Source organism: Python bivittatus, unplaced genomic scaffold (genome assembly GCF_059951505.1).
Source record: "Python bivittatus isolate LINGU-HERP-01145 unplaced genomic scaffold, Pbiv_v1 ctg000010_np1212, whole genome shotgun sequence".
Taxonomy (NCBI): domain Eukaryota; kingdom Metazoa; phylum Chordata; class Lepidosauria; order Squamata; family Pythonidae; genus Python; species Python bivittatus.
In genome coordinates, this window is record NW_028277029.1 from 4,521,631 (window position 1) to 4,549,487 (window position 27,857).

Genomic DNA, 27,857 nt, shown 5'->3' on the forward strand with positions numbered 1-27,857 from the left:
CAGCTGGAGAATAACACTGGGGACACATCATGGTACCTGGAAGAAATTTCTCAAAAATTTAGACTGCAGGGACTCCCTCATTAAGGTGTTTTTATAGGATCCTATCTGTATACCATACAGAAGTTGTACTCAGGCTTTAGCAATAAATAATTTAATTGCAGCTGGAATATATATTGCTCTCCAAGATATATAAAAGGCTTGAATAGCCAAAGTTGACCCCCCTGCATTCTGTAAGGTTACTCTAAATGTGCATTCCAGCTTCCTGTGGCTTGAAAGATTACCCCAGATACTTAAATGATCTGAGGCAACTCGTGCTCATTTAGTATCCATCTATGGTCTTTAAGGCACTATGCAAAAACTATAACCTTGATTTTGTCATAATTGATTTCAAGAGCTTCCTCTGAGCAGAATTCCACATGGACCATAACGCCCTTCACAGATCAAGATATGTGTATGTGCCAGTTTTGGTGGAAAATGTTCCAAATTATTTAAGGCTGAGACCAAGGGATGTATATAGTAATTGACCAATACAGGGCTAACTCCTTCGCTTGTTGGGATTTCTGTCGTATGATGGCCCTGGATAGAGCACCAAACTTTTATTCTTGAGTTGTCATGGAGTTTTTGCACAAACAAAAGCAAACATCTATCAACAGAAGATTCCTTCCGTTTTTGCCATAAACTATTTCTAGAAACTGAGTCAAAGGCAGACTTAAAATCCACAAAGGTAGCGCATAGTATAATGTTGATCTGGAATTATTTGTGTGTTTGTCAGCGAAAAATTGTCGTGTGGCTTGGTCTATCTGGGAGCATCCTTCCCTAAAGCCAGCCTGCTCATCCGAGTCTAGCAACTTCTCTCTTAAATGAATGGTGTCCTATATATTCTGCTGATGATATTAAGTATGCTAATAGGTTGACAGATTGAACCTTCCTTTTGTCTTTTTTCATAAATAGGTACTATAATTGCTAGACCCCATTCCCATGGGAATCTCGCTATATTAGTCGTATAAATGAAAAGGGAAGTTAAGACGAAAGTCCACCCATCTAAATGACTACGTATGAGTTCTTTAGGAACAGTCATTACCTGGGCTTTTCCTGTTTTGATCTATTTGGCCAAAGATACAATTTCTGCACAGGTTAGTGGAGCCCACTGCACAATGTGTTTAATCTTCACCAAGCTTTGGTAATGTAGCACACTATCTTTTCTATTTTGATTCTATGTCTGACTTTTTCCTCTGTTTCTTCTCTTCTCTTCTCTTCTCTTCTCTTCTCTTCTCTTCTCTTCTCTTCTCTTCTCTTCTCTTCTCTTCTCTTCTCTTCTCTTCTCGTCTCTTCTCTTCTCTTCCCTTCCCTTCCCTTCCCTTCCCTTCCCTTCCCTCTTTTTCTCTTCTCTTCTCTTCTCTTCTCTTCTCTTCTCTTCTCTTCTCTTCTCTTCTCTTCTCTTCTCTCCTTTTCTTTTTCCCCTGTTGGAATCACAGTAATGTTCTAATATTGCTTTATTGCTGTAAACAGTCCTGAAAGGTTGTATAATTATATATGCAACTGGGGCAACTGTAATCACCAGGCGGGGGGAAAGGGTTAGCGCACATTACAATGGAGGTAATTATCATTAACTTTGATGAAGAAAGTGTACATTTTGTTTTGACGACACGGTGAGAGAGAGGTATATACTCTTTTACCCGGTTGCTCAGCCCTTTCACATGATCAAAGACAAATATTTTATCCTTTTGAGTAAATGGGTAACTAGGGCTAACCAAGCCGATCACACGAACAGATAGAAGGCAGAAAGAAATGTGCCCCACTCTCTGCCACAGTTAGAGAAAAAAGTAAGTATTTACAACTGTGTAGACTGATGGTTGACTCATAACAGATACCCCAGTCCTAGTATGTTAATTAACAACTCCTCCTCCTGCTCCTCACGGACTATTATCAAAGCTATTTCACTTCTGCCTTTTCTTTCTCCCTAATAAACATCAGCTTTTCTTTCTTTTGCTCTCCCATTCCCATTGCTCACCCTTGACCTTGTCTCCACAAACAATCCTCCAGCCTTTAAAAAAAATTTTTTTATAGTTTCCTCAGGCCCTAACATCTTGAAAATATCATGACAACTCGAAAGCAATAAAACGAAGAGGCATGTGGCATGTCTTTAATTGATTTTTGTAGGGTTTTTAAAAACCATGTCAATTACAAGCCTATAATGCTTACAGGCAAAATGCCTTTGTCTCTTGATATACGTGCAGGTCTCGCTCAAGAGAAGCTAGAAAATCATGCTTGATTTTCTTTGCTGGGAATGAAATGAACATTACTATCACGCAAGTATCTTATTTATGTTTGGCGTTCAATAATCCATTAATAAAAACTGATGATAAGTAAATATATATATATTTATATTTATATATATATATGATTGCTATTGGGTTCAGTTAAGGAAAGATATGCTTGAGTAGGTATAACAGGCAGATGTCTAAATTGCAGTGTTTCCATTGGGAAAAAGTAACATCTAATCATTTCATCCTAAAATAGATAATTGTAGAGTTGAAAAACAGACGGAAAATCCTGAATGCCTTCCCCTCACCCTCCCACCCCAAAAGTCTGAAGTGTTTATTACTCCCCACCCTACAGAAAAGGCTTGGATTCATTACTTTTGGCTGGATTTAGTAGCCACCGCTGTCCTTATTTGTGGTCAGTATGGACTGTTATTTTTTCCCCATGTCGTTTCAAGCATAGAGAGAACTCAAGAGGGCAAAGTGAAGTTGCCTCTTTCTTTACATCTGTTTGGAGAAGGCCAGGAATTACACAAATCTTTCTAAGGGTGAATTTCCTTTCCAGCTTCACCTTATTTGAAGAATCAGGTGTTAGCCACATGTGACTTACACAAATGTGTCAGCCTTCATCTTTTAATTTTTTTGACATGAAAAATCCATGACATTTAGATTTGCAAAATTATTAAATGATGGCAAACTTCATCTTAAGTTATGATGATATGAATGGATGTTAACTGAAGCTGTAGTTAACATCTACATCACGTCTCATTGAACGTTATGAGATTTACAGGTATAGAATTGGGCCGTATCGCTTTATTTGACAGGTGGGAGCTTGTTTTGATAGGGATGACAGTTTTAAAAGGATCCTTGCATTCCCCCACCCCACAAAAAGCAAGACAGGAGTGAGAATCTTAAAAGTTGGAAGAGGCCATTTAGCCCTATAACTCCAACCCACTGCTCAGAGCAAGAACCCGATTAAAGCATTCCCATACGATGGCTATCTGGCCTCCACTTGAAGACATCCAGTAAATAGGAGCCCTTCCCATTTTTTTCAAGGCCAAACATACCCCTACACTCTCTTCATAGAATTTAGTTTTCCCTGATCATCTTTAGTGTCCTTCTCTGGACCTAATCCAGTTTGTCTGAATCCTTCTTAAATTGTATTGCTCAGAACTGGACAGAATACTCGAAATCCAATGATTTTGAAATCCATTTATGTACACACATTAAATTGTCTCAGTACCATTTTATGCCTCTTTGGAAGAGATAAAGTTGTTTGCTTTTCAAAACCCAAATCCATTATTTTTGGTTGGTTGGTTGGGTGCGTGAGTGATAGCAGATACCAACTCCTATTTGTTCCTCCATTTATTTTCACCCATGTGGTCTCTACACCCTCACCAAGTTCATTGACTTGGATTTCTGAGCAGGAATGGATATTTTAACATGGATACTTTAACATTCTTCCCTTTCTCTTCCTTCTCTTCCTAACAAATTGTACCCTTCAATGAACAAATTGTACTTTGATATTCAATGTACCTCAGGATGCCTCCCAACTAGTTTTTAAGAAATTACCAATTGTTGGGAGGTGTGCCAAAGTTTTGTTTACTTGAGAAACCGTCTCAGTAGCACTACGGCATACCCTGAACTCAGTGAATCAGAATTTTATCTGCTGCTGCTGTTCCTAAACAATCTAACTCTCGCTACAGCTTCTAAACTATAATAAAATTAAGAATTAAAACAATGCAGGCTTTTACTTCTAAAAATAACTGGTAGTATCTTTTTAAAAATGGAAAGTTATCTTGCTGTTCTTCCATATTGCTAAAAGGCACTCATACTGATATGATACCATATCAGAAGATTGGTTAAAGAACTGTATTGGTTAAATTGGAAGAGGAGAGGAGAAAAAAATATGCAGAAATTACAGACCAATCAATTTGGCAGCCACCTTTGATTTGTCAAGTCCATCAACACACAGCTATTCCATGTGCAGCCTAAGCTGTTTGTCTCCCGTGCTGCTCCCAGCTCCCCAGTGGGTTGGACCATGGCCTGATTGGACATTCCCCTGCTTCTTGCCCTTCCCATCCAAGCAGGAAGGTGAGCCCGGTTGGCTGGGTGGGCCCTGGGTGGACCTGTCTACCTGGACCAGCCTTCTCCTTTAGGGATTGTTCCCTCCTCCTCGCACTCATTCCTCTGCTTTCCCAGATGTTTGCACACATGGATGCCTTCCCAAATTATCTTCCTTGGCACTGAGGCAGACCCTTTCTTTTCTTTTTTCCCCTTTGGTACCATCGTTGCTCTGATGCTACAGTAATCAAAGCAACAGGGAGTACTGTAGGTTGTTCTTTTGTTCTTAGAATCCTCTTAGAAACTTTATAGCAATGAAGCTGCAAAGAAACTTCATAATCAAGTAACAACATCCCTTACAACTTTTTTTCCTATGTTTAAATCAAAAGTGGGCACAGGGTGAGAAGGAAAGGAAGGTGTGTTTTATCTGGCCTGGGCAGAAACCAAAAGATTGCCCACTGTATGGGTGAAACAGAGGTGTGCTGGTAGAACCATGTCCAGGAGACCTACTGGACTTCATGGTCTCCATGGGCATGGTTAGATCAGCTGGAAGGAAGTGCTGATCAGCTGGGAAGATAGCCCAGCAGCCCAGGAAGAGGTGCATATACAGGGCAATGACCAGCCATCGAAGGTATAACTTGGCCATTGGTATTCTCTGCCTTTAAGCCAAACCCTATTCTATGCTCCTCTGTTGACATATCATTTATTTCAATTTGTATTTGTTCAGCATTGCACATTGTACAAGTCTACCTGTTCATTTCAGATGTCTGAACAAATATTTCCATGTAACTAACTACGACATATCAGCAATCAAAGTATTACATTTCAAGCCTTCTTAGTACCCAAACTCTGCTGCATGATTTCCCCAAGTGCGATGTTTTAGAATTGGATAGCTGATTTAGATGAAAAGAGGTTTAAGATTTATGCAGGCAGGCGGCTTCCTGATGACTGCATTTCTACAGAGGTTCAAGAACATAAATTAATGAAAGTCAATTGCAATTTATGCTTCTCAAATTAGTTCCAGATCCAATTGTAAAAGGAGCACAGTATGAAAGAAAAACATACATTCTGGCCAAACACAGCTTAAATTTGATGAAAGGCTGTCATCAGGCTATGCTCAGGATAGGAGAGTCTAGACTTTAGTTTAAGATTGTTCATTATTTTTCTTGCAGATGACTTTGGCCATTACCATAAAAGCATCATTTACCGCAGAGGCGGGGGACCGGGATCCTTCAGACATGCCCGATTTACAATTCCAATCATCTCTCACTTACGACCTACTACCACACACTTCTCCCTTTTAAAAGCATATGACAGAAACACATTGTAGCAGTCTTAAGAATTCGTTAGGGTTTGGCTGTCTGTGTGTCTGTTTGGCAACCACCCTTTTTTCAAAAATTCAGCAGCTTCCTGTGATTTCATAGGAAAAGGCCCCCATGTTCTACAATGGGGACATGGGAAGATACCTTACAGCACATCGGACCTCAGTCCATCTTATTTAGTACTGTTTATACGGAATGGTAGCAACTCCCCACAGTTTCAGACGGGAGTATTTCCCACCCCAAATAGGACAGTCCCAGGATTAAACTTGGAGACTTCATGAAAAGCAGTCTCCCTATAACCTTTCACTACAGACTTCCACGTTGTGATGGAAACAGAGGAGTCTATATTGTGGATGGCTTTTGCAAGGAGGCTGGGGGAAATGGCTCTGTCGGACTCCGTGTCATATATGAGAGCTGTGCAAATCCTCCGAAAGAGGAGCTTGGCATTGTGTGAGAGCATGTAAGGAGCCTCTCTCTCTTAACCATGAAAGCAGCCATGTATTTCCTAAGCTGGAAATTTGTTCTGGCTGTCTTTGCATGAGAGGGCATTCCCAGCTACTTTGCTTCACTGGGAAAAAGGCTCTAACATATGCCTGATTGTAAGATATATACCTCACAAGCCCGGCTGGTTCTTAATACAGTGCATTCCTACTACAATCAGTGTCAGTAGCCGCTCTCCCTTAAACACATTTCCCTACCCCAAAAAAGGACAGGCCAACAAACCAGGAGTCTGAGTGGCAATAGTGAAGTCTGTTGCACGGCTGTCCATTCCACCTCTCCATGATTACAACAATAATTATGGGAGATACGTCGGGGATACTCAGGGAAGGAGTACCGACATTGTCAGTAACCAACCTCCACCTAGCACTAACCATGAGAAATGCAAAGCAAAGCTTCCATTAAGTTATGGGACAGGCAGGAGAAGGGGAGCAAGTTTAAGCTTGAGAAGTTGTAGGAAGGGATTGCAACTTCATCTGTCAGGAGGACAATTGTCCGTTTAGAATAAAGATTCCTTACGAGCTGGGCCAGGCTGAATGTCTGAGAAGCTTCCACCAAGTTCTTGACCACTGATGGTGCAGAGATGTCCACTGGGTGTGGCTAAAAAAAAAGATCAAGATGGCAGCCAGAATGGTGTGATCAAAGCTCCACCTGTTTTTTAATGGGTGTCGTGTGCAACCCTGTGAGGGTTGGTAGTGTTACAAAATATATGGGATCTTGCATACAGAGCAAGCATTTATTGAGATCCCACATAATAATAACATTTCTAGTTAGATTATGGAAATGTCTTTTTTGCATCCTTATAAATGGAAATTATAGCATTTTAGCATCAATTCTACAATATTCATCAACGCTGTTTTCTGTTGCATTAGGTATTGTGTACCTGACGCTGTTTTTTTAATTCTTCTTCTTTTTTCCATTTTCAGACATTGATGAATGTGAAAATGACTTATACAATGGAGGCTGTGTACACGAATGCATCAATATTCCTGGGAACTACAGGTGCACATGTTATGATGGCTTCATGTTGGCTGAAGATGGACACAATTGTCTTGGTAAGTCATTATTGTGGAGAAACTTGACGGTCGTATGATACAATTTCTTATCTGTTAGATAGCACACATCCCTCCAAGGAAGCACAAAACTATATAATTTGAACGCTGGTAAGGCAATCATAATGACCTTATTCCAGACCTTAAACTGGGGATAGTCTTTTCAAGTATCCTGCTGATGTTGTTCAGATTAAACTGTGGCTCTGGAACTATGATCCAATCTATCTGGAGGTAGAATCTGTCTCTCATGTACTCTTAAAATGTCTGTTGTATACCCAAGGGTGATCAAGCTTAATTCTTCCAATTTTTAATAACTCTACTTACCACTGTGACCAGGAGGCTGTTACCCTCCCCCTGGGTGACCACTCTTCAGAAACCTCTAAGAGAATTGCAGAATTCTTATCAGTGGCTATAGCTGTTAGAAACTGTCTGGTTCCTCCCTCATGCTATTAATTGTTAGCTGCTAATTGCTTTAGGGTTTTTTTGCAATTTTAAAATTTCTTTTTATAGTTATTGTATTGCTGGTTTTTATTGTGTTTGGTCTTGGACCATAAATAAATTTTGATTGATTGAAGCATATCTGCGGGCATGGGTGTATTACGTTATATCTGATAAAACAAAGTAATAAAAGGTAAATTTTCTCTGAGTTGAGCTCAACTCTTGATGATATCACAGTCAAGCCCATGTTGTTTTCTTGGCAATAATATGGAAGTGGTTTGTCCTTGTGTTCTTCTGGCATGCTTTTGCAGCTTCCAAGTGATCTCCCATTCCAGTACTAACCAGGATTGACCCTGCTTAGCTTCTGAGTCTAGGCAAGTTTAGTCATTTGCTGGTTGATTTATATTAAATGATAGAATCTTTAAATCACAGTGTTGAAAGGGGCCATTGAGGCCAACCCCTTCTCAGTGCTCATACTGACCACTTAGTCATGGTTTAAATGCGTGGATGGATGGATGGATGGAAGGAAGGAAGGAAGGAAGGAAGGAAGGAAGGAAGGAAGGAAGGAAGGAAGGAAGGAAGGAAGGAAGGAAGGAAGGAAGGAAGATTTCTGACACTCCCTGCCAGCTTCCCACAAGCAAAGACAATGGGGAAGCTGGCAGAAGTCATAAGTCACTCATGCTCCCAATGCTTTTTTGCCCTTGGTCATTCTCTTTCTCTGCATAGGTATGGAAATATCTCTGAAACAATGACCCAATGGGTCACAGGTTCTCTAGGTTGTTATAAAACTATCCCAAAATTGATTAGAATTCCATCTTGACTTCTATTCAGAGTCTAACTCCTTCATCACTCAAATGTAGGATTGTTAAGAAAGTGGGTTCATCTACTAAATAATGTATTGATTTTCTGGCTAGACCCCAAACCCAGAAATGTTATTGAACAAAATAAATAGCATTTAGTCTATTAACAAACTGGCTTTGCCTTAAATCAGATTTCTGCAAAATGGTGAGGCTTCTGCTAATGGGCCTTTCTAACAATCTTCTAATCAAGCAGAGATGTTTTTCGTTCATTCTCTCGGCAATGAACTCTGAATGCACTGAGTACCAGATCCAAACTGAAATAGGTACTTAAAAAGGCACTTGCTCACTAAAATCTCCCTCTCATGTAAGATTTCATAATTGCAGTTACCCTTTATGTACCTTGGATTTTCACAAGATGTAAAAATGTAGGATTTCTGGGTTCTGTAGCACAGTCTAAGGTTTGTTTTTCCTAGAGCTGAGCTTAAAAGAGGCATCCTTGACCTGGGAAGCCTTTCCTTTCTTTCCATGATAGTACCATTGGAAGCTTTTGCACACCACTAGCTAAGGAAGCGATCCAGGGGGTCAAAAAAGTCAAGATGGCAGCTGAGCCACAACCTCACAGTCCCTACCCTCTTTTTATGTGGCTCACGATACATGTGAAAAAAGGGCCAGCTTCAATCACCCAATCTTTACTCTACATGACCCATGAAGGTCATGGAGCCAATTTAAGTCATCTTAATTTATGGCTGATACAAATCAAAATTAAAATACCATGGGCTGCTAAAAATTTATTAATTTAATTTATGTTCATTCATACATTGCACTTGTCGTGGTGGGGCTACCAATGGAAAAAAGCAACATATATCCAATGAGAAGGGATCTTATTATTAAATAATAAAATCTTATTATTAAATAATAAAATAAATAAAATTTGTCATTTTTATTGTTTATTGTACCTTAGATTATTTTATGATACTTATTTTATTGATTTATTATGTTATCAATTTGTGTTATAATTAATTAATTAATACATTTGTGAGGTTTAAAGGCACCCCAGTCTATTATGATCCTAGGTGGCTTACAGAATACACCTATTAAAAAAACACAGTAAAAACAAAGAATTATGTCATCAGAAGAAGAAGTCTGGGGAAAAAAATTAAACCATTTAAAAGAGCTCGACTTCAAGAAGACAGGCACCAGGATAGAGAACACTTGCTTCTTCTAAAGATGTATTGGAACGTATTAGTTTTATATTTCAAATTTGTTATTTGCCTGTATTTCTCTATCTGTACCTGATTTTCTTGTTTGTACTATTTCTTATATTCTTTCAAAATATGTAATAAAAAAATAAGACCAAAAAAAAAAAATCCCAGAGAGAGAGAGACAGAAGTCCCACTTCCTGGTTCCACCAGGTGACATTGTTTAATCAGTAGAATCCCGAGTATGACAACCATGTCAGATCATGTGGGATGGGAATAAGCAGTCCCTCAAATAACCAGGTCCTAGGCCCTGTTATTACTTCTACATTATTCTGTTTCCCCCCTTGATCACCTGAAGGATTCTCCTTGTAGATGTTGTAGGAGAAAAGACATGTTAGTCTACGGTAGCCAAAAATCAAAAGGAACCTGGATAGCACCTAACACATTATTAAAAGGCAACGCTTTTTGCTGGAGCTCATGAAAGCTTTTAATAAAATTTCTTAGAAACGGTGCTTCCAGAAGTTGGATTGCCTTAGATGTTGTAGTCCAAATAACATCTAAGGCAATCCAGCTTGATGGAAAGTGGACTCTTCTGTTCCTTGCTGGAAGAACCCTTGAATAGGAGGGAATCATGTCCCCCATCACCTGTCCCCTATTTTATGTTGGGGAGATGGATCAGGGATGAATCCAAGCAAGATCAGGCAGAGTTTGCTCTTGGGAGAAGAATTCCTTGGGAAAAAACTCCATAGAGAATTATTTCTGAGTAATAACTTGCGTGGAATAGTTTTAATCCCCAAAGAGCAGGGGATTTCTGCATCTGATAAGCACTAATGTGGTGGGCCCATCCCATTCCTTAAAGGGACTAGTAAAATATAAATGTGTATTCTTCTTCACCTTTTCTCTGCTATTGTTACTTATTGTAAAGACTTGTATTGTAAAAAACACACCAGGAATAAGTAAAAGCTTCTGCAAATATTTTGGCATGTTTGGATGATCCAAGATCACCCATTTTTTGGTGAATATTTTCCTGGGTAGACTGATACCCTGCAATCCAAGTTTCTCTTAGGGCCTGTGTGTAATAATGTTGCAGAGGCAACTGCAGAATGACCGTCATCATCATAACAAGAAAGAACTTAAATGTCATTTCCATTTAAATTTGTGGAGATGAGGTTGATCTATTATTCACCGCAATTTCTTTCTTAGTCAAGACTTTTTTTCTTTCTTGTCAGATGGAATGAGTTTTATTTTACCTTCTTTGGTTGAGATTCCTTGGCTACACATTTATATTGGGGATGGTCCAAGTCTGCCCTTGGGGGAACTCATTCTCTAGTTGACATTTTTATTGCGCAATTTCTCAAATATGACATGAAATGACACTATGGGGGATTCAAACCATGGTGAGATTCTCATCTGGTTAAATCTAATCGGTTTTAACATTGTAATTGCTTGAAACAGCAAAAGTTCCTTCTGAAGATTATTATTTTATGTTCAGTTCAGGGGACACAGGATTAATATTTGGCCTTGTGAAATGAAGATTCCTTGAGGCCTTAATTTGAAACCAGTGGTGAAATAAATTTTCTGTTCCTGGGCATAAGGGAAATACTTTATTTTCTTACAAGCAAGTGGCATATTTGTCCAGATGTTCTCTTCTGTTTGATTTTCTTTCCCATTGACTTATTGATTAATTGATTTCTCCTCTCTCTGCTCATGCTTGAGTATGTGTATGTATGTTTGTGTGTTCATTTTCCATCTTTATTCGTTTTCCTCTGTCAAGGTCAAATACCAGTTGAGAACTGGGAAATTTCTCTATATAGAATATAACTACTTTGTATTATATATAGATGGAAATAATTTAAATCTGCAATATTTACAATAAGATAATCCTAAATACTCAATATGTGTGTTACTTGGTGGTAATTATGTTTGATATCAATAAACCTTTCATTGATATCAATGAATTAGAAATGCAAGTCTACCGCAAAACAACCCACGCTAACCAAGTGCTCCATTGCCAGAGTAACAACTCAACTTCCCACAAGAGGAGCTGTGGAAGAACATTACTCAAGTGAGCACAAACGCACTGCAGCAACCCAGAACAGCAGAAAAAGGAAAAAGACCACCTATACAACATCTTCCAACAAAATGGATATCCACGCAATTTTAGCAAAAAGTGCCTGACCACTCAGCCCATTACAGCACAATCAACACAAGCTATGAAAAGGATCACACTGCCATACATCAGAAACATCTCAGAAACAACCAACGGACTATTGCAACCACATGGCATCTCTGTAGCACACAAACCAACCAAAGTCCTCCAAAGCATCTTAAGTAAACCAAAAGACTCAGTAGCCCAAGAAGAAAAGACAGGAGTCATCTACAACGTACAGTGTGAGGACTGTACGTAGGACAGACAGGCAGAAGACTAGCAGAGCGCATCCATGAACACCAGCTAGCTGTCAGAAGATATGATGAAAACTCCTTAATCTCACAACACATGGACAGACTCAACCATAGTTTCAACTGGGAATCTAGACCAAGCTAAATCTAAAAATGCTAGGGAATATTCCTGGAAGCTTGGCATTCAGACAGATCAGCCATCAATAGACACATAGAAATAAAAACCATATTTACTGTCAGGTGGACCAGACAGGAAACATGACCAGATGAGCTAATTCTACCTTATTGTGAGGCTACATTAACAGAATCTTGCAAGTCTGAAAGTACTTCTCTCCCCCCATTCCCTTTACAGCCCAAAAACTAGGGAGGGTCTCTTCTGAAACTCTTGCTCTGCCCACTACACAGCTGTGGCTTATGCTCCCTCTTATCTGACCACTCCCTAGGCAGCATCTCTTCTCCCCATCTCCCAAGATCATTTCCACATACCATTACATCTACACACCATTCAAAAGAGACCGTAAAAAAGCTAAGAAGGAAACAAAAAGGCCGGAACACATCCTCTCCAGCAGCTAGCACCCAAATAAGCAGGGATCAACACCAGGCAAACAATACCATAATCAAGGAAGTACCAAGGAGAAAACCACACCCCCACCAAAACTGGCAGGGCAAGCAACTGTATATAAATGGGGAGCAAAACCCACACTCACTTGCACCGATGATGTTACCTAGTTGGGCAATGAAACATCTGCAAGGAAACAACCAACCTCAGAGAGCATCAAGGGCCTCACCGCTCAACCCTGAGCCACAGATATTCTCTTCTATTGGCATAAACCTTTACTGGCCATAAACACGCATACAGTTGGATGGTACAGCCTCTGCTCCATGCGAATTTGCTTGGGGGAAAAAAATCCACAGAGAATTCTTTCTGAGCAAACTGGCAGAGAAAGAATCAAGGCAGAAGAGGAGCACATTTCTGTTTGTCAACACCAGTGGGTGGATCCATCCTATTCCTCAAAAACATACCAATACAGTGTAAAAGCACCATCACAATGTTAAGTGAAGTCTCCCTTAAGACAGGCTTGACTTGTAATGATGCCGTGATTGTGCCCATGGAGTTTTCTCAACTGCTGTCTGGAAGAGGTGGGCCATCTTCTTCTTCCAGAATGTTCTTCTGACTTCCCAGCCTAACCTTCAGCCCGGACCCTCCCAAGAGATCTCTCATCCAAATACTAACCAGATCCTAACCCTGCTTAGCTTAGGATTGGCTAAACAGAATAAATATAGTAACCTTACTAATTCTGCCCATTCTACCCTAGATTATTCAGAAGCACAGGCAATCCCCCGTGGAGTAAAGATTGACTGTTCCCTTGAAGCAAGCAGACATTCACGGATTTGGGCCACACATTAGGAACGGATGAAGGACCGGAAAAATAAACCATGCCTGGCCAAGCTTGAGGGAAGTAAAAGAAAGAGAAGCCAATGGATAAGAGGATGGATGGGACCATGCCATGGCCTTGGCAGCAGGAGCACCCGCAGAGAGGGGTTCAGAAAGTAAAGATGGCAGCTGCACAGTCAAAACTGATGCATGGTAGAAAGGGGCAGGGCTTCAATCACAGGGCCACCTTGACTTTTTTGACCTCCCACGTGGCGCCCTTGCTTGGCAGAGCAGCAGATTGTTCCTGGAGGCAGGTGGAACGGAGGGGATTTGAGACCAGGGGTGGGGCCCAACTTAAACTCAAACTATGCTCAGTGGGCAGGGTGCGTGCCAGATGCTCACAAAGGGAAAAGATGGTGGTCTAGGCATTTACCGTCTCAAGGCTAATTTTAAGAGCTGTCCTCCACAACCAAAAGAACTCAGCTCAGATCAAAACAAATCCAGTTAGTCTGCTCTTCAGCAGGTCGCTGGTGTGAGAAAGAAGGAAGAGTCCTCTGGAAGGAAAACTTAAAGGACAGAAATAAAAATGAGGAATTTTTAACAACTAGGAGGCCTCCCTCCCTGCTTGTTTCTGCCCTCCACAGGATTTCCCGTTCCTGGCCAAAAAATGTTTATCGAAGATTTAAACTGCGTACTGATTGCTCATTGGAAGGATTGATAGTGAAGCTCAAGCTCAGATACTTTGGCCACCTAATGCGAAGAGAGGACTCTTTGGAAAAGACCCTGATGCTGGGAAAGATGGAAGGCAAAAGGAGAAGAGGACGGCAGAGGATGAGATGGTTAGATGGCATCACTGAAGCAATGAGCATGAAACTGAGCAAACTCAGGGAGGCAGTGAAGGACAGGAAGGCCTGGCGCGATGCGGTTCATGGGGTCACGAGGAGTCGGACACGACTTAATGACTGAACAACAACTAGCATGCATACCATTTTGTCACTTTGAATGGACCCGTCAAGATCTTGTCCTACCATTATTGTCCAACTAAGCAGCAGGACCTGGCTGACCTTGAAAAGAGCTACAAGTGGTTTGACATGGATGGGAGGCCACCAGCAGATTTCAAGGTTAGACTTTTTTTTTTTTACTGTATGTGCCTGTCACTTCCCTTATTTAGACAAACATTTGAATCAGGCTGTATCCTGAGAATCGATGAACATGCCAGAACCTGGTACTAAGTCATCAGAAATAAAGGACAATATTCCCCAATCTGAGTACTCAGCAAATGTGTGGACTTCAACATCCTGAGTTCTTGATGCAGATTCTGGCAGTCAGAGTCTGTGTGCCTGGAGGTGACCTTGTCTGGGGAGGCACATAAGATCTGAAGAGGATCTTGTTCAGTCACAGAAGGCTCTAGCTGTCAGCCTTCATAGGAAGAACTAATTTGGAAAGTCTCCAAACACAAGAACTTCCTCTGACATTGTAATAGATTTTAGAGGTGTTTTCAGATTTAACCACAAAAATGTTTCACTGATGAACAGTGGATAATACATTTTATAATGAAAGGAACACAATCTTTTTTCCAGGAGGGCCACAAAACCTGACTTATCTGCCTTTCTCTACCTTTTAACGAGGAGCGGTACAATCATTCTCCAAACATCAAGAAAAATGAAACTTACACTTGTGAAAAAAAATCATTTCAGAAACTGCCAGATGTGAAATGTCAACAAGTTGTAGCATTAATTGATTTAAGATTGCATAATCACTGCCCTGATTAAAGAGAGCAGGGCTTTCGTTTCGTTCATTCTGGTTTTTTAGCTTTGTTTTTCTTCTCTCTTTGGACAGCTGGTTGCAACATGTGGGTCAGAAGAACCCCAGATGAATGTTTCTGTTCCTGATGTTTGTTTGTCTCTATATTACTCAACAGCTCAGCTAAGTTTTTTTCCTACGTTAAAACACTGAATATTGTTAACTGAGGCTAAACAAATTTTAGAAGGCTTTGTGTGCTATATAAACAGAAAATAGTTGTGAGGAAATGATGAAATTGGCTTCTTGCTTGCTTTTCCTTCCATTTACTACTTTGTTCCCAACTGGTGGTCATTCTGTGTTTTGCTCTGCCACTGCCACACGGGGTAGATGCACGATTCCAGAGTGTGTGATTCTTACACCTTTTCATCTCTACCTCAGTTTCAGTGTATCTGAAATCACCAGGAAAATGAAGCCTTTCCATTTGGAGCTGTGAGCGGTCTGTTCTTCCATTGGCAGAAATGCTGCTGCTTAACATTCTATTCATGGGTCCTTAAATGGGAACGGTGGCATGACAGCTTCACAAGTCCCCTTGCCAGCAACTGCTGTAAGAGTGGGGTGGGGTTGCATATGATCTGAGCTGTTCTAACTCTTTGCAGATATTTGCTGTGGTACCACATACATGGTGACCCAGGTGAAGGGGACAGGGATAGCCATGAGAGATCAGGTTCTCCTTTTCTGGAGAAGGGAACCAGCCAGCTACAAACGACGAGGTTGCTGCTTAGAATTTTGTTTCCCCCAAGACCTGCGTTGTGAATGCAGGGGGGGCTAGCCATTTCTCTTCTTTCACTTTTCCTGGGGTGGGAAGGGGGTTTTGTTGCACCATCCCACGCTGGCAGCTTTGAGCATCCTGTTCATAGTGCCTGCTGGTAGGCATTGCTCAGAATGTACCTCCATTCAATAAAGTCATTGCATTTTAATGGGAAACATGCCTGCCTGGCTGCACAATTAATGGCATTGCTATCCTTCCTGCATCATAACCTGCAGGAGGGTTTCAAATGTAGTAGAGCAATGATAGCTTGGCAGCTTTGTAGCTACCCCTTTTTAATAACTGCTCGGATTTATCTTTTTTTTTTTTTGCAGAGAGCAAACAAATGGTCTGGAGGTATTTTGAAGACACGGATGGGGTCGTTAGCATGTATTTATGTATTATGTGTAGAGGTTGTTGCTCCAGAACCTGCAGTAGTTTGAAGCAGGGCATGGATTTAATTAGATTCTTTGCATTCTCCTATTGGTCACCTAGAAGGCGAGCACAGAAGAGGTACCCAGCCTCTTACCAGTGCGCCGAAGTGGGCAGCAGTCAGATCATCACCCAGGTGGTTTAAAAATAGCTTGGGGGGATTGGAGAATGCAAATGGCTGCGTTGAAGTGCCCTGAACATGAATGACTTCACACTTTCTATTACAATCTTGGCTACCGCAGGTACACGGATGTTTCCTGTAGCATATGCATGACGTATAGCAGAGAAATCCATACGCAGTGGTCATGTATCCTTGGAAACTACAACTCACTCCAGCTGCCAAGCTAATATAGATCTTTCACTGATACTTTTGGGTACCTCCAGAGAGCCAGTTGTCATGAGAAGTGTTTTTTCTGAAATGCTTCCAAGTTGATCACTGTATTTCTGCAGATGGCATGTAGAATTCGTATCAGTTTCTTGGAAGTGCTAGGTTTTCTCTATTGCATTCATCCTTTGGAAATTACTTTTTAAAGAGAGAAGGATATTCCAACCGTTTGCACGTGGACTGGCGTTTACAATCTGCGTGGAAAGATACGAAGCATGTCATAAAGCTGCAACCTTCACGAGAGTGAGAAGGTGGAAGGGAATGAGAGTTTTCACATGCTGCAGAAGTCTCTAAATGCGTGTATAAATGTTGTATAGAAAGCACAAACAAGTGTGCAAGCGAAAATGTATTTGTTATGCAGTGTTCCTTGCTTTGAGGAATGAGTCATTTACAAGTGAAACATGGTTCGGGACTTTATTTACTTTCTTATTAGTGTATTTATATAGTCAATCTTCATTTATTTACTTCCTTACTTACTAGGGCACTCTAATCTAGAGCTGCTTACAAAACTCTCTCCAGTAAGAGGGTTAAAAACAAAAGAAGTAAGAAACAAAAGGAAGAAATTGCCATTGCAATTGCAATAAACTTTGCACCAAAGGAGTAAACAAACATACTCCAGCAAGAGGCCTCCCTCCTCCCCGAAATTCCCCACTCCAAGCCTTTGGGAACAGCCAGGTCTCAATGGCTTTCCAGAAGGTTAACCAGGAAGGAGCCTGTTCAACCTCAGGGGGAGGGGGCAGGGACGCCGGTCCAAAGAAAGCAGGTAGGGAATGAGTAGGCTCATCCCTGGGATTCCTGCAGAGGGCATCCTCTTAAAGAAGGGACCCCAAAAGAGACCATTCTTCCAGACCTTAATAGATGGGCAGAAACCAGGGGAAGTCAGCAATCCCAAAGATAATCCGATTCAATGCCATATAAGGTTTTGAGAGCGACAAAGAGCACCTTGAATTCCACCCCAAAACTAACTGGGAACCAGGGTGACTCCCATAGTAGAGACATGGGACTGCCTACTAGCACCCATCGCTATCCAACCCACTGCATTCTGGAGCATCTGAAGTTTCTGGGAGGTCTTCAAGCAACCATATGTAAAACATATTGCAGAACTCCAAGTGAGAGGTAACCAAGGCATTAGTGACTGAAGTAGGTCCTCCCAGGCCAGGTAAGATTGTAACCGATATGCAAAAGGCAATCATGCAAAAACCCTCTTCGACACCTATTCCTCAAGCAGGAGCTGAGAATCCAGGAGGAACCCTGTTTCCAGACCAATTCTGCCCCAGGCAATGCATCCTCATTGAGAACTAAACATGGTGTATCTCTGGTATATGGAAAGCTTCCGAACCACAGCCACTCCATCTTGCTGGAATTAAGTCTAAGCCTGTTCTTCCCCAACCATACTGTGGCAGCCCCCAGGCTCTGGGACAGGATTTAACTACATATCAATAGAGGTGAATATGTGTAGCTCAGGGTTGAACTATGGAGTCCTTGGGGTTCTCTGAGCTTGGTTCTTTTCTTGCAAACGTTTCATTGCCCAGCTGAAGACGTTACCTAGCCGGGTAATGAAACATTTGCAAGAAAAGAACCAAGCTCAGAGAACCCCAAGGACTCCACAGTTAAGTACATATTCTGTTTGCCCTGGGATTGAGATGTACAGTACAACCATGTATTATCAGCATATTGATGATACTGACCGTACGCTGGTAAATGAGCTCCCTCAATGGCTATGTATATATAATAGGAGAGATGAGAGTGTTAGATCTTGTAGCACTCCAAAGTTGAAAGCTCTACCTTCCCCCACTATTTCTGAATGGAACCCCTCTGAAGGGGGTCCAGGAGGATATCAGAACTGACAATATCAAAAGCTGCCAAAATAGGAGAGTGGTGCCACCATTGTCCTGGTTTCACCCAAGTTGTCCACAAGAGCAATTGGTGTTGTTTCAATTCCATACCCTGACCTGAACCCTAACGGAAAAAGGACCAAAGGATGGATCTTTCCAAGCATTCCCTGCACAAAGAGTGACTGGGTCCCCTCCCTCACCCCTTCTAAACCCATCTCTCAGTTTTTGATTTGGAATTATTGCAGTCTAGTTGCTCCATGCCCCTGCCTTTATTTTATCTGGCAAATATTTATATTAGGAGGAGTCAAGACTCTTTTGCAACAAGCTTTACTACATGGAAAAATATACAAATGGAGATGCTTCACTCTCCTATTTGCCTTTGGGCGTGTCTGATGCATCTGAATCAATGGACGCTTCTTCATACAGAACATAAGTCGTAATTTAGTCCTATACTTCAGAAACGGTGCACATTCCTAGAAGAGGCATGGTACTTTGTGAACGGGGGTCAAATCAGGAACTGTGAAGAGTGTCATCCACACACAGTTTCAGAATGTTGACCTGTCTTTCCAGCCATGAAAACAGAGTAGCTACGTAGGGAACCAGGAACACAGGACTGGTGGTATTTTGATGGTCCCTCCTTCTAATTTTGCTCCTGTAGTTGCATTCGTGAAGTCTTCCTTAAAATCCATGAAGTCTTCCTTAAAAGATTTGTTCAGGAGAAGTGTAATATAATTCTGCTTTCCATTCCTCCTCAACTGGTTTAACTGCATTGGTAATTTAATGATTTCTACAAAGAGCTTTGCCCATATCATCTGAGCTGCTGCCTACATACAGTTGATAACCTTTATGAATTGTGGAAGAAATAGGGCCCGATCTTCCCTTGCAGCATACTGAAATAGAAATGAAATGGTATGGTAATCTCTATTTTTCCATCCCACTCCAGCCTTTCTAAAATAGACAAGGTACCGCTTCATTTCTATTTCAGTGTATTGCAAGGGAAGATCAGACCTTATTTAATCCACAATCTAGCACAACAAGGAAAGATGAGGACAGAGAGCATTTAAAGAAAAATATGAGAATAAAGAGAAATATGAGAACATATTTCATGCATTCTGGAACAGTCCTACCATCTTTTATATTACTCTATCTCTGGTAACGTCTGGTGTAACCCAAGGCTCACATATTTGGGTTTTCATAGAAGGGCTGAAAAAAAAATACAGTAAAGCATCTTTTCCTGGCTTGGGTTCACAGCCAGTAGCAGCACTTAACCAACCTTTGGTTGATTAAAAAAAAACCAACGTCATATTTGGTCAGTATGTATGGGTGGGGAAACACCAGAAAATCCCAAGGCTCTAGGCTAGATTTAGAATTTGAAAAAACATCCTGGAAGAAGATACCGCTAAACCACTTTCATATTGTTGCCAAGAAAACTAAGTGGACGTGTCCAACAGGAGCTCAGGTTGACTTGAGGGAGACTTTACCTAGAAAGAGGAGAAACTGGATTCTCTTAGTGCACCATCCCGTCACCGCCCAATAGACTGCCCACTTGGGCTGGTTGAGTTATTCTTTTAGGTCATATTAGATTCCTGCAAATGTTCAGGTCAGATTTATGGTTGTCCTCAGAGCCGACAAGTCTTATCAGCATTAATATCTGGCTCCACACAAATGATATGGCATGCTTCTAATCTTGATTTTCCAGAATGAAAGTGGTCTGTGAGTAGAAGTTTTCTTTCAAACTCAATACTACTAGAACTGCTGGGAGAGATGGCATCAGGTTACTACAAATAGATTTAGATTTACTGTTGCGATGATCCCTCCCAGAAAACAAACAGATCGAGCAGGAAAACTCCACTGATGTTAAAATCATGATTGCCTTATGACCAAGGTGATTACGCATCCCTCTTGTTGTGCAAAGGTAAGGTTCCTTTGTTTCCTGAAGAGCTGAGGATAAGAAAAGAGACATAGAAGTGTCAAATCAAACTGAAAATGAGCAAGAATCTATTTTAAGGCCTATTCCACGGCAGGGATGGCAGTGGTGAAATTGCTTCAGAGGCCTGCTGTATTCTAAAGAAGAATTCTTCTTGGCAATCTGTGTAATGGAGTATGCAAAATATTTCACTGATAACGTCCCTTCCATCTCTTCCATTTCTCAAGTAGACCTTGAAAGCAGGTGGTGAGATAGCTGAAGGAGCAGCTCCTATTGGTTGAATCTGATCTGGTTCAACCACAGGATTTGGACATTTTTATGGTAATCTTGTCCATCTTGATCAATAAAAGCTGCAAAAACAGACCAGTTAAGTGGTGAGGTGGCAAATGCTTCCTTGGGGGTTCTGCAAAAGTTACTGCAACAGAACTACTTACGAATAAAAATATCCTTAGAAAAAAGTACTTCCCACCCTAGATAAGTACTCATTGTTGCCCAACAACCCTTTTCTAAAGAAGGTCCTAGAACAAGTGGTGGCAGTTCTGCCCTGCTGTGAGGAGTTTTCTAACCCTGGGAATGAAAATGGACATTTCCCAAATATCACAGAGCAAGAATAGATGGACATTTTTGTGGTCTCAAATAAGCAATTAGCATCCTCCCCATTGAACCAAGACTCAATAAGAAATTATCAAAGGCAGTAGAGAGACTCTAATTTAACATACTCACTAATGCCAACATATCCAGTTTCCAAGCTAATGTAACCAAACCCCTTTCCCGTTGCAATAAACCTGCCTACTCTGAAACGATGAGGATCTTGCTTTCTTGTTTGTGAGCTGTTGTAGGGGGCTTGACCTCTGGGCTTTATTGAATGAAATCTATCCCTTAATCCAGGCTAGGTTTGGGGAAGAAGTTGTGTTGAGAGTATTGGTGGATAGCTTTCTTTGAAACTGGAGAAAGTGATGGAATCCCAGTTGGTTCTGTTGGATGCATCAGTGACATTCAGTACCATAGAACTGTGGATGAATTTGAGCAATGGATGACTTGGGAATGCACTGCTATAAATTAGATGTCGCTCCAAAATCCTGGTGATGGGGAAGGGAGACATTGCTCACCTCTAGGATATTGGCCCTTGAGATTTCTTGGGTCTCTGTCTCATCATATTTTGGGGTGGGCTGCAATTTATCACTGTGTTGATGATGTTTGGCTTTTTTTTTACAACTGGTCACAAGAAGATTGTCATAATCCTGTTCTCAGGATGCAGTAATGGGTTACATCTGGTCTAACAAATTGTTCATTAACCCAGGCATGTAGACAGACGAATGTGGCATTGTGGATATAGCTTCTTCAGGATGATGATGATGATGATATCTCTCTAAAGGAATACCAGTTTCACAGTTTGAAGATGCTTCTGAACCCCACAGTGCTCCCTGAATTTCAGATATGCTATGACAAGGGGCCCTTTGCCCAACCTCAGATGATGCTCCAGGTCTCCCTTTCCAGGAGAAGGCAAATCTGGCCACCATGGTCCAGGATTTTAGACAGATTTTGCACAGCACGTTTTCTGTGCCAGCACTGCTGGCTATCAGCAAAATAATAAGACGGATGCCTGCTGCAGTCCAGTGATCTGCAAGCTGAAGTAGGAATTTTAGAATAAAAGAGTTCTTTTGAACAAGAGGGCAACTGCAAATGTAGTCGCAGGCTTGGCAGAGGTTAAGACTAGGAATCTGATAAACAAGCCACAAGTCTAAGGGGAAAAGACAGGAGACACGGTGAGGTGGAATCCAGAGTTCTAGGCATGGTACAGGAAGGGAAACATGAGAGAGCTGAGGCTTGAAAAGTTGTTCTCGGCCACGCTGAGCCTCCACCCGATACACAGCTGCAGCAATTTCCTCCTCAGCATTGGCTCTTCTGCAGGCTTGTTTCTTGGCAGGTCTCTCTGATCTATGGAGTTCTGCTCTCTGTTGCTGAATCTTTGTCACACTTAGGCCTTCAGAGGCTGTGGGTGGATTGCAGGCAAGGATCCTGGGGCTTGCTGGAACAGCCTCAGCCACTACTGGAATAACCTATGCCAAGACTATTGTCCCTGGATGCCCCTGACTCGACTTCTTCCCCATCTTCCTCGACAGAGGACATGTCCAGAAGGGCCATAACCGTGTGCTTCAGCCTCTCGGTGGGCCTGCCCTTCTTTTTTGTCCCATGGGTTGATGATTAAATTGGCTGCCAATTTAATTTCAGATTCAGTTTAATGATGCTAGTTCTTACCTTTAAAACTGGGGACTAGTAGGTCTAAAATCCCATCCAAGTCATACTATGCCACTGCCTCATGGTGGGGCAGGGGAGTTCCTTGGAGGAAAGAGCAAAGAACATCAGGAATGAATGTCATGAGTTTGTACTCCCAGAAGGGTCAATCAAGGCATGAAGGTTGTCCCAGCTGCCAGCTAAAGCAAGCAGGCATCTGTATGGGACCGTAGCAATATAAGAAGATGCTGGAGACAGATGATCAATTTAGTAGCAATGCAAAGGCATTGGTAAACCATATGGAAAGGCAAGATAAAATGATTGATGATATAGTGCCAGATAATGGGCCCCTTAAATTAGATGGCATTCAACATGCTACTGAGGAAGAGCTGAGAATCTTTCAGAGTACTAACAGTGTTTATGACATGGCTAAATTAAACATTCTAGATATCTAGTTACTAATGTTGCCCTGCAGTAAAAGAGAGTCTGAAGCCGCAAAGACAGATTACAATGGGAACGCAGAATATAAAAAGCACGAACGTGAACAGCTCCACACAGTAAAAGATGAAATGAACTGATGACACGTTGACATCTTAAGCATCAGCAAATTGAAATGGACTGGAATTAGATATTTTTAGTCAGAAGATTTGGTTTATTACTCGAACATGAAAAATGAAGGAACGGTATCGCTTTCATAGTCAGGAAGGATACAATAAAGACAGTACCTGGGCAAAATGCAGTCAATGATCAAATAATATTAAATAGACTTTGAGACCAACATTTACAATGACAGTTAACCATGTATATGGAAAATGTAATTGGATTGTATGGCCTAGGCCCGTGTTGTCCAAACTTGGCCACTTTAAGATGAGTGGACTTCAACTCCCAGAATTCCCCAGCCAGCCATGCTGGCTGGGGAATTCTGGGAGTTGAAGTCCACTCATCTTAAAGTGGCCAAGTTTGGACAACACTGGCCTAGGAAATAAAAATGAAGCAGGAGAATGACAGATCCATTTCCGCCAATGGAATGATTTCTTCATTGCTAACACATTCTTCAAACAATCAGAACAATACCTGTATACATGGATGTCATCAGACAGAGTAAACAGAAATCAAACTGACTATATTACAGGTACAAGGAGATGGGAGAGCTCAGTTATAACAGCAAAATCATGGCCAGGGACTGACTATGGAACAGATAATGAACAGCTGATTTGCAAGTTTGAAGTTAAGATAAACCAACCATTTTCCACAATATGATCTTGAGCACATACCAACCATTTTCAAGGAGAACATTATGAATCATTTTGATGTCCTGAACCTCATTGATAGGGGACCAGATGAACTATAGAATGAAATCAAAGGAGTTGTTAAGGATGCATGTGAAAAGAGACTGTCAAAGACCAAGAAACAGAAGTAAGCAAAGCGGATATCTGAACAAATGGTAGAAATTGCCAAGAAGAGAAGCCAAAGCCAAGAAAGATAAAGGTCTCAGGAAGGAACTGAAGAGAGCTGTTAATACAGACAAGAAGCAGTATTACAACGACATCTGTAAAGACATCAAGGATGGAAATAGATGCGGGAAAACAAGAAAAGTCTTCCAAAAGATTTCCAAACTCAGAAGGAGCTTCCAGCCTCAAACTGGTATCCTAAAGGATGTCAGTGAACAATTAGTAACTGATTCAAAAAAGATCAAACAGTATATTGAAAGTCTGTGCAGTAGAAATGTCAACATCCCAGATACCTTAGAAGATATTCCCTATTTACAAGAATCTCTAGTATTAGAAGATCAAATTAGGTCTGGTCATTACCATGCCCGAAGACTACTGAAATTGACTGGAATATCTACAGAAATATACCAAGCAGCAGAAGAAGAATCAGTAAAGGTTCTAACCTTTAAAGTAAGCATAGTAAATCATAGCATAGTAAACTATGCCAGCAAATCTGGAGAACAACACAGTGACCGATAGATTGGAAGAGGTCAGTCTACATACTAAGGAGTGTGTGCAAACTATTGCACAATATCCTTAATTTTTCATGTTAGCACAACAGATTAGAACCTTACATGGAAAAAGAAATGCCAGATGTTCAAGCTGGTTTTAGAAAAGGCCAAAGATAGAAAGAATATTGATACTCTGGTGATAGAGAGGATCTTGAGAATATCATGAACAAGAAAACAAACAAATGGATTTTAGAACAAATCAACCCAGAATCTCACTCAAAACACAAATGACCAGGCTCACATTTTCATATTAATGCAACAACCTAGCTCTCTGGAGTAGTACATAATGCTGGAAAAGGTGGAAGGAAAGAGAAAAAGAGGACAACCAGCTGCAAGGTGGATGGGCTCACAGTGGTGATAGGTGTACCATTGGAAGACCTGAAGGACCAGATGGGGGACAAATCATCCCGGAGAAGGTCTAACTACATGGTTGTCAAGAGTCAACATCAATCAGATGGCACATAATAAGTCAACATCTAAAATACAACCCTCAACCATATAAACTTGTTCAAAGTTTATGATCAGCTTTCAAGTCCTGCATATCCCACTACCAAATGAGGGTAAATTGCTGGGAATATGGAAGGAAAAAATGACTTCCTAGTTACAGAATTCTCCTACAAACCGTTGTGTGTACCTTTTTGTTAGGCAGGCTGTTATTTCTTTGCAACTTTTTGGTGATTTTAAATATATCATTACAGCCTCAGTTTTTTAACTTAATTTAATTAATACTCTGTGATGTGGAGGTTCCTGGCTCAAGTACCAAAATTATTTGTCCTGCTTTGGATTTCTTATGACTTGACTCAAAGGGGATAGGGAAGATTCTTAGTTCCATCTATATGATTCCCCGTCAACCATTTTTGTATTAATTTTATTTTTAAGCATATAGAACAACAAATACTGTGGTAAAAAAAAATAGGAATAAGATAAGCAAAGTAGATAGTTTGGGCTGCCCTTGTATTCTGCAGAATGGAAGGAATAAAGATTCTATTATTACACACGGCTGTTTCAATACTTTTAAAAATACACTTCCACTTATGTATTGATTTCTAAAGTGCTACAGCCGTACCTATTCTTTTTAGCCAGGGTTTGAATGATTCTGAAAACAATTTGCTTCCACAAATAGCCCCATTAACTGAGTTTTAAATTGCCCAAATTTGAAATCCTGGAAGCCAGGACTGTGGAAAAAGATGAGGACCCAATTACATCATGACCCTGATGGTAAATAATTGCAGCTGAGCAAATTCAATGCACTTGACATTTGATAAGCAGTTAGCTACTGTTTTTAAAGCACAAAGGAATGTTGCTTTTGGAAAGATACTCCAAGGCATATAAATGAAAAATACCTCGCTGAAGACCAAGCGTACCGATCACTAAATCCAGGTAAGGTTTAAGTATTGCTTGAGAAGAGATTGTGACTTAATTTCAGACAATCCAAGTCAAAGGACTCTTTTTTGGAGTTCTAGGTTTCATATTTTGTTATGAAGCTTAGGACAAATGTTTAAAAATGTAGTCTGGGTGCCTTTTCCTTTTGTGTTTCAGTTGGTTGTACAATTCTATTTGCACTATTAGGTCTGGCTTCTCAACCAAGTTGATGCTTTTAGGAACCAGGAATGCTTTAGTGTAAAATGGCTCCTGGTTTCATTTTGCATTCTTCTATGTCACTACCAGCCCAAATCCAGAAGCAATTAAAATGTATTTAATGCTGGTACAGTGTTGGCAAACCATGAACATTTTATTTTAAAAAAGCTTAAATGGTTAATTTCGTACATTCCCTACCATCACGGAACCACAGCATTGCTAACAATGTATACAAAACACAATTCATTCAGTTACGAGACTGGTTTAGGAAATGGCATCACACTGGGAAACAAGCGCCCTGAACGTGGTAGTGGTTTTCTTGGCAAGACATACAAGGGATTGGCATCGCCTTCTCTGTTTGTCTTGTTTTTATTTTCTAATCTAATGTAGTGCCCTGGGATTCTCAGGAGGTGTCCCATCCTGGTATTCATTCCACCCAATCTTGCTTAGCTTTTTTAGATCAGCCAATGTACTATTTATGGCTGTGGGAGTTTTGTACCGTGAAGCATGACGGGAGGGAAAATCCCAAGAGCACATAGGCACAACGCTGACTCTCAACCCAATAGGTTTAGATCTGAATCAGAATGAAGAGTTTGTGGCTTCTTGTTGTACTGTGTGTATTAACAGCCTATATTAAAATTTATGTCCCTAGATGTTGATGAATGTTTGGATAACAACGGTGGCTGCCAACAGATTTGTGTCAATACTATGGGAAGCTATGAATGCCAGTGTAAGGAAGGGTTTTTCCTAAGTGATAACCAGCATACCTGTATCCATCGCTCTAATGGTAAGTCTCCAGTTCCTGAAGAATACTGAACAACCTTCAAACATACAGTATCAATGTTATTACAAGACTGATGCCACTATTAATGGAAAATGTATTGGTGTCTTTTAAGGCTGGGTTCTCAGACTTCTTGTCATCTGTGGTGAGCAACTTAGAGGGGATCACGGCATTTATTGAAAGCTGACCAGGTCTGCACAGCGAAGTGGGACCGCTGTCAAAATTCACTGCCAGTTTAGCCCTCTATCACAGCCATCCACCAATCCCAGTAACGCTGGGATCAGCAGATGGTTTCCTGCCAACTGGGCATTTCCCACATAGTGTGTAGTAGCATATCTCTCGTCTCAGGGTAACTGTATTTAAGTGTTCAGGAAAGTCAGTATTTTTATCCATTAATTTACATTTCCAGCCTTTCCAAATAGAAGTTTGGCTTGAGTGGAGAGAGGAAAGTTTAAGATGTCCAGTAGTTAGTCGTTCTGCTAAAAGTAAGCCTAGGTCAAGAAAATATATGAAGGGTTGGTCAGGAAGTGTACCACTTATTAAAAGACATGTAACCAAATCCCAGTGAATTCATTAATTTAATTCATGTAGGGTGGTTGTACAAATTCATTTATCATACTAGATGGTTATGGTATGGCAGAATTTGAAGATGCTTGATTTAAGGTCTTTAGACAAAGAGATTTCCACATGCAGAACCCACCTATTTTCCATTATAATTGTGTCTG

The 27,857-nt window shown here is 40.8% G+C and overlaps 1 protein-coding gene across 2 annotated transcripts in view; it reads left to right on the forward strand.

The window, feature by feature from the left end:
- SCUBE1 (signal peptide, CUB domain and EGF like domain containing 1) overlaps positions 1 to 27,857 on the forward strand; it is a 200,010-nt gene that overhangs the window by 40,433 nt on the left and 131,720 nt on the right. For both annotated transcript variants that reach the window (XM_088151777.1, XM_088151848.1), the window contains exons 3-4: positions 7,072 to 7,200; positions 27,004 to 27,138. In XM_088151777.1, the coding sequence (XP_088007903.1) occupies positions 7,072 to 7,200; positions 27,004 to 27,138 (264 nt within the window). The remainder of the gene's footprint in view (positions 1 to 7,071; positions 7,201 to 27,003; positions 27,139 to 27,857) is intronic.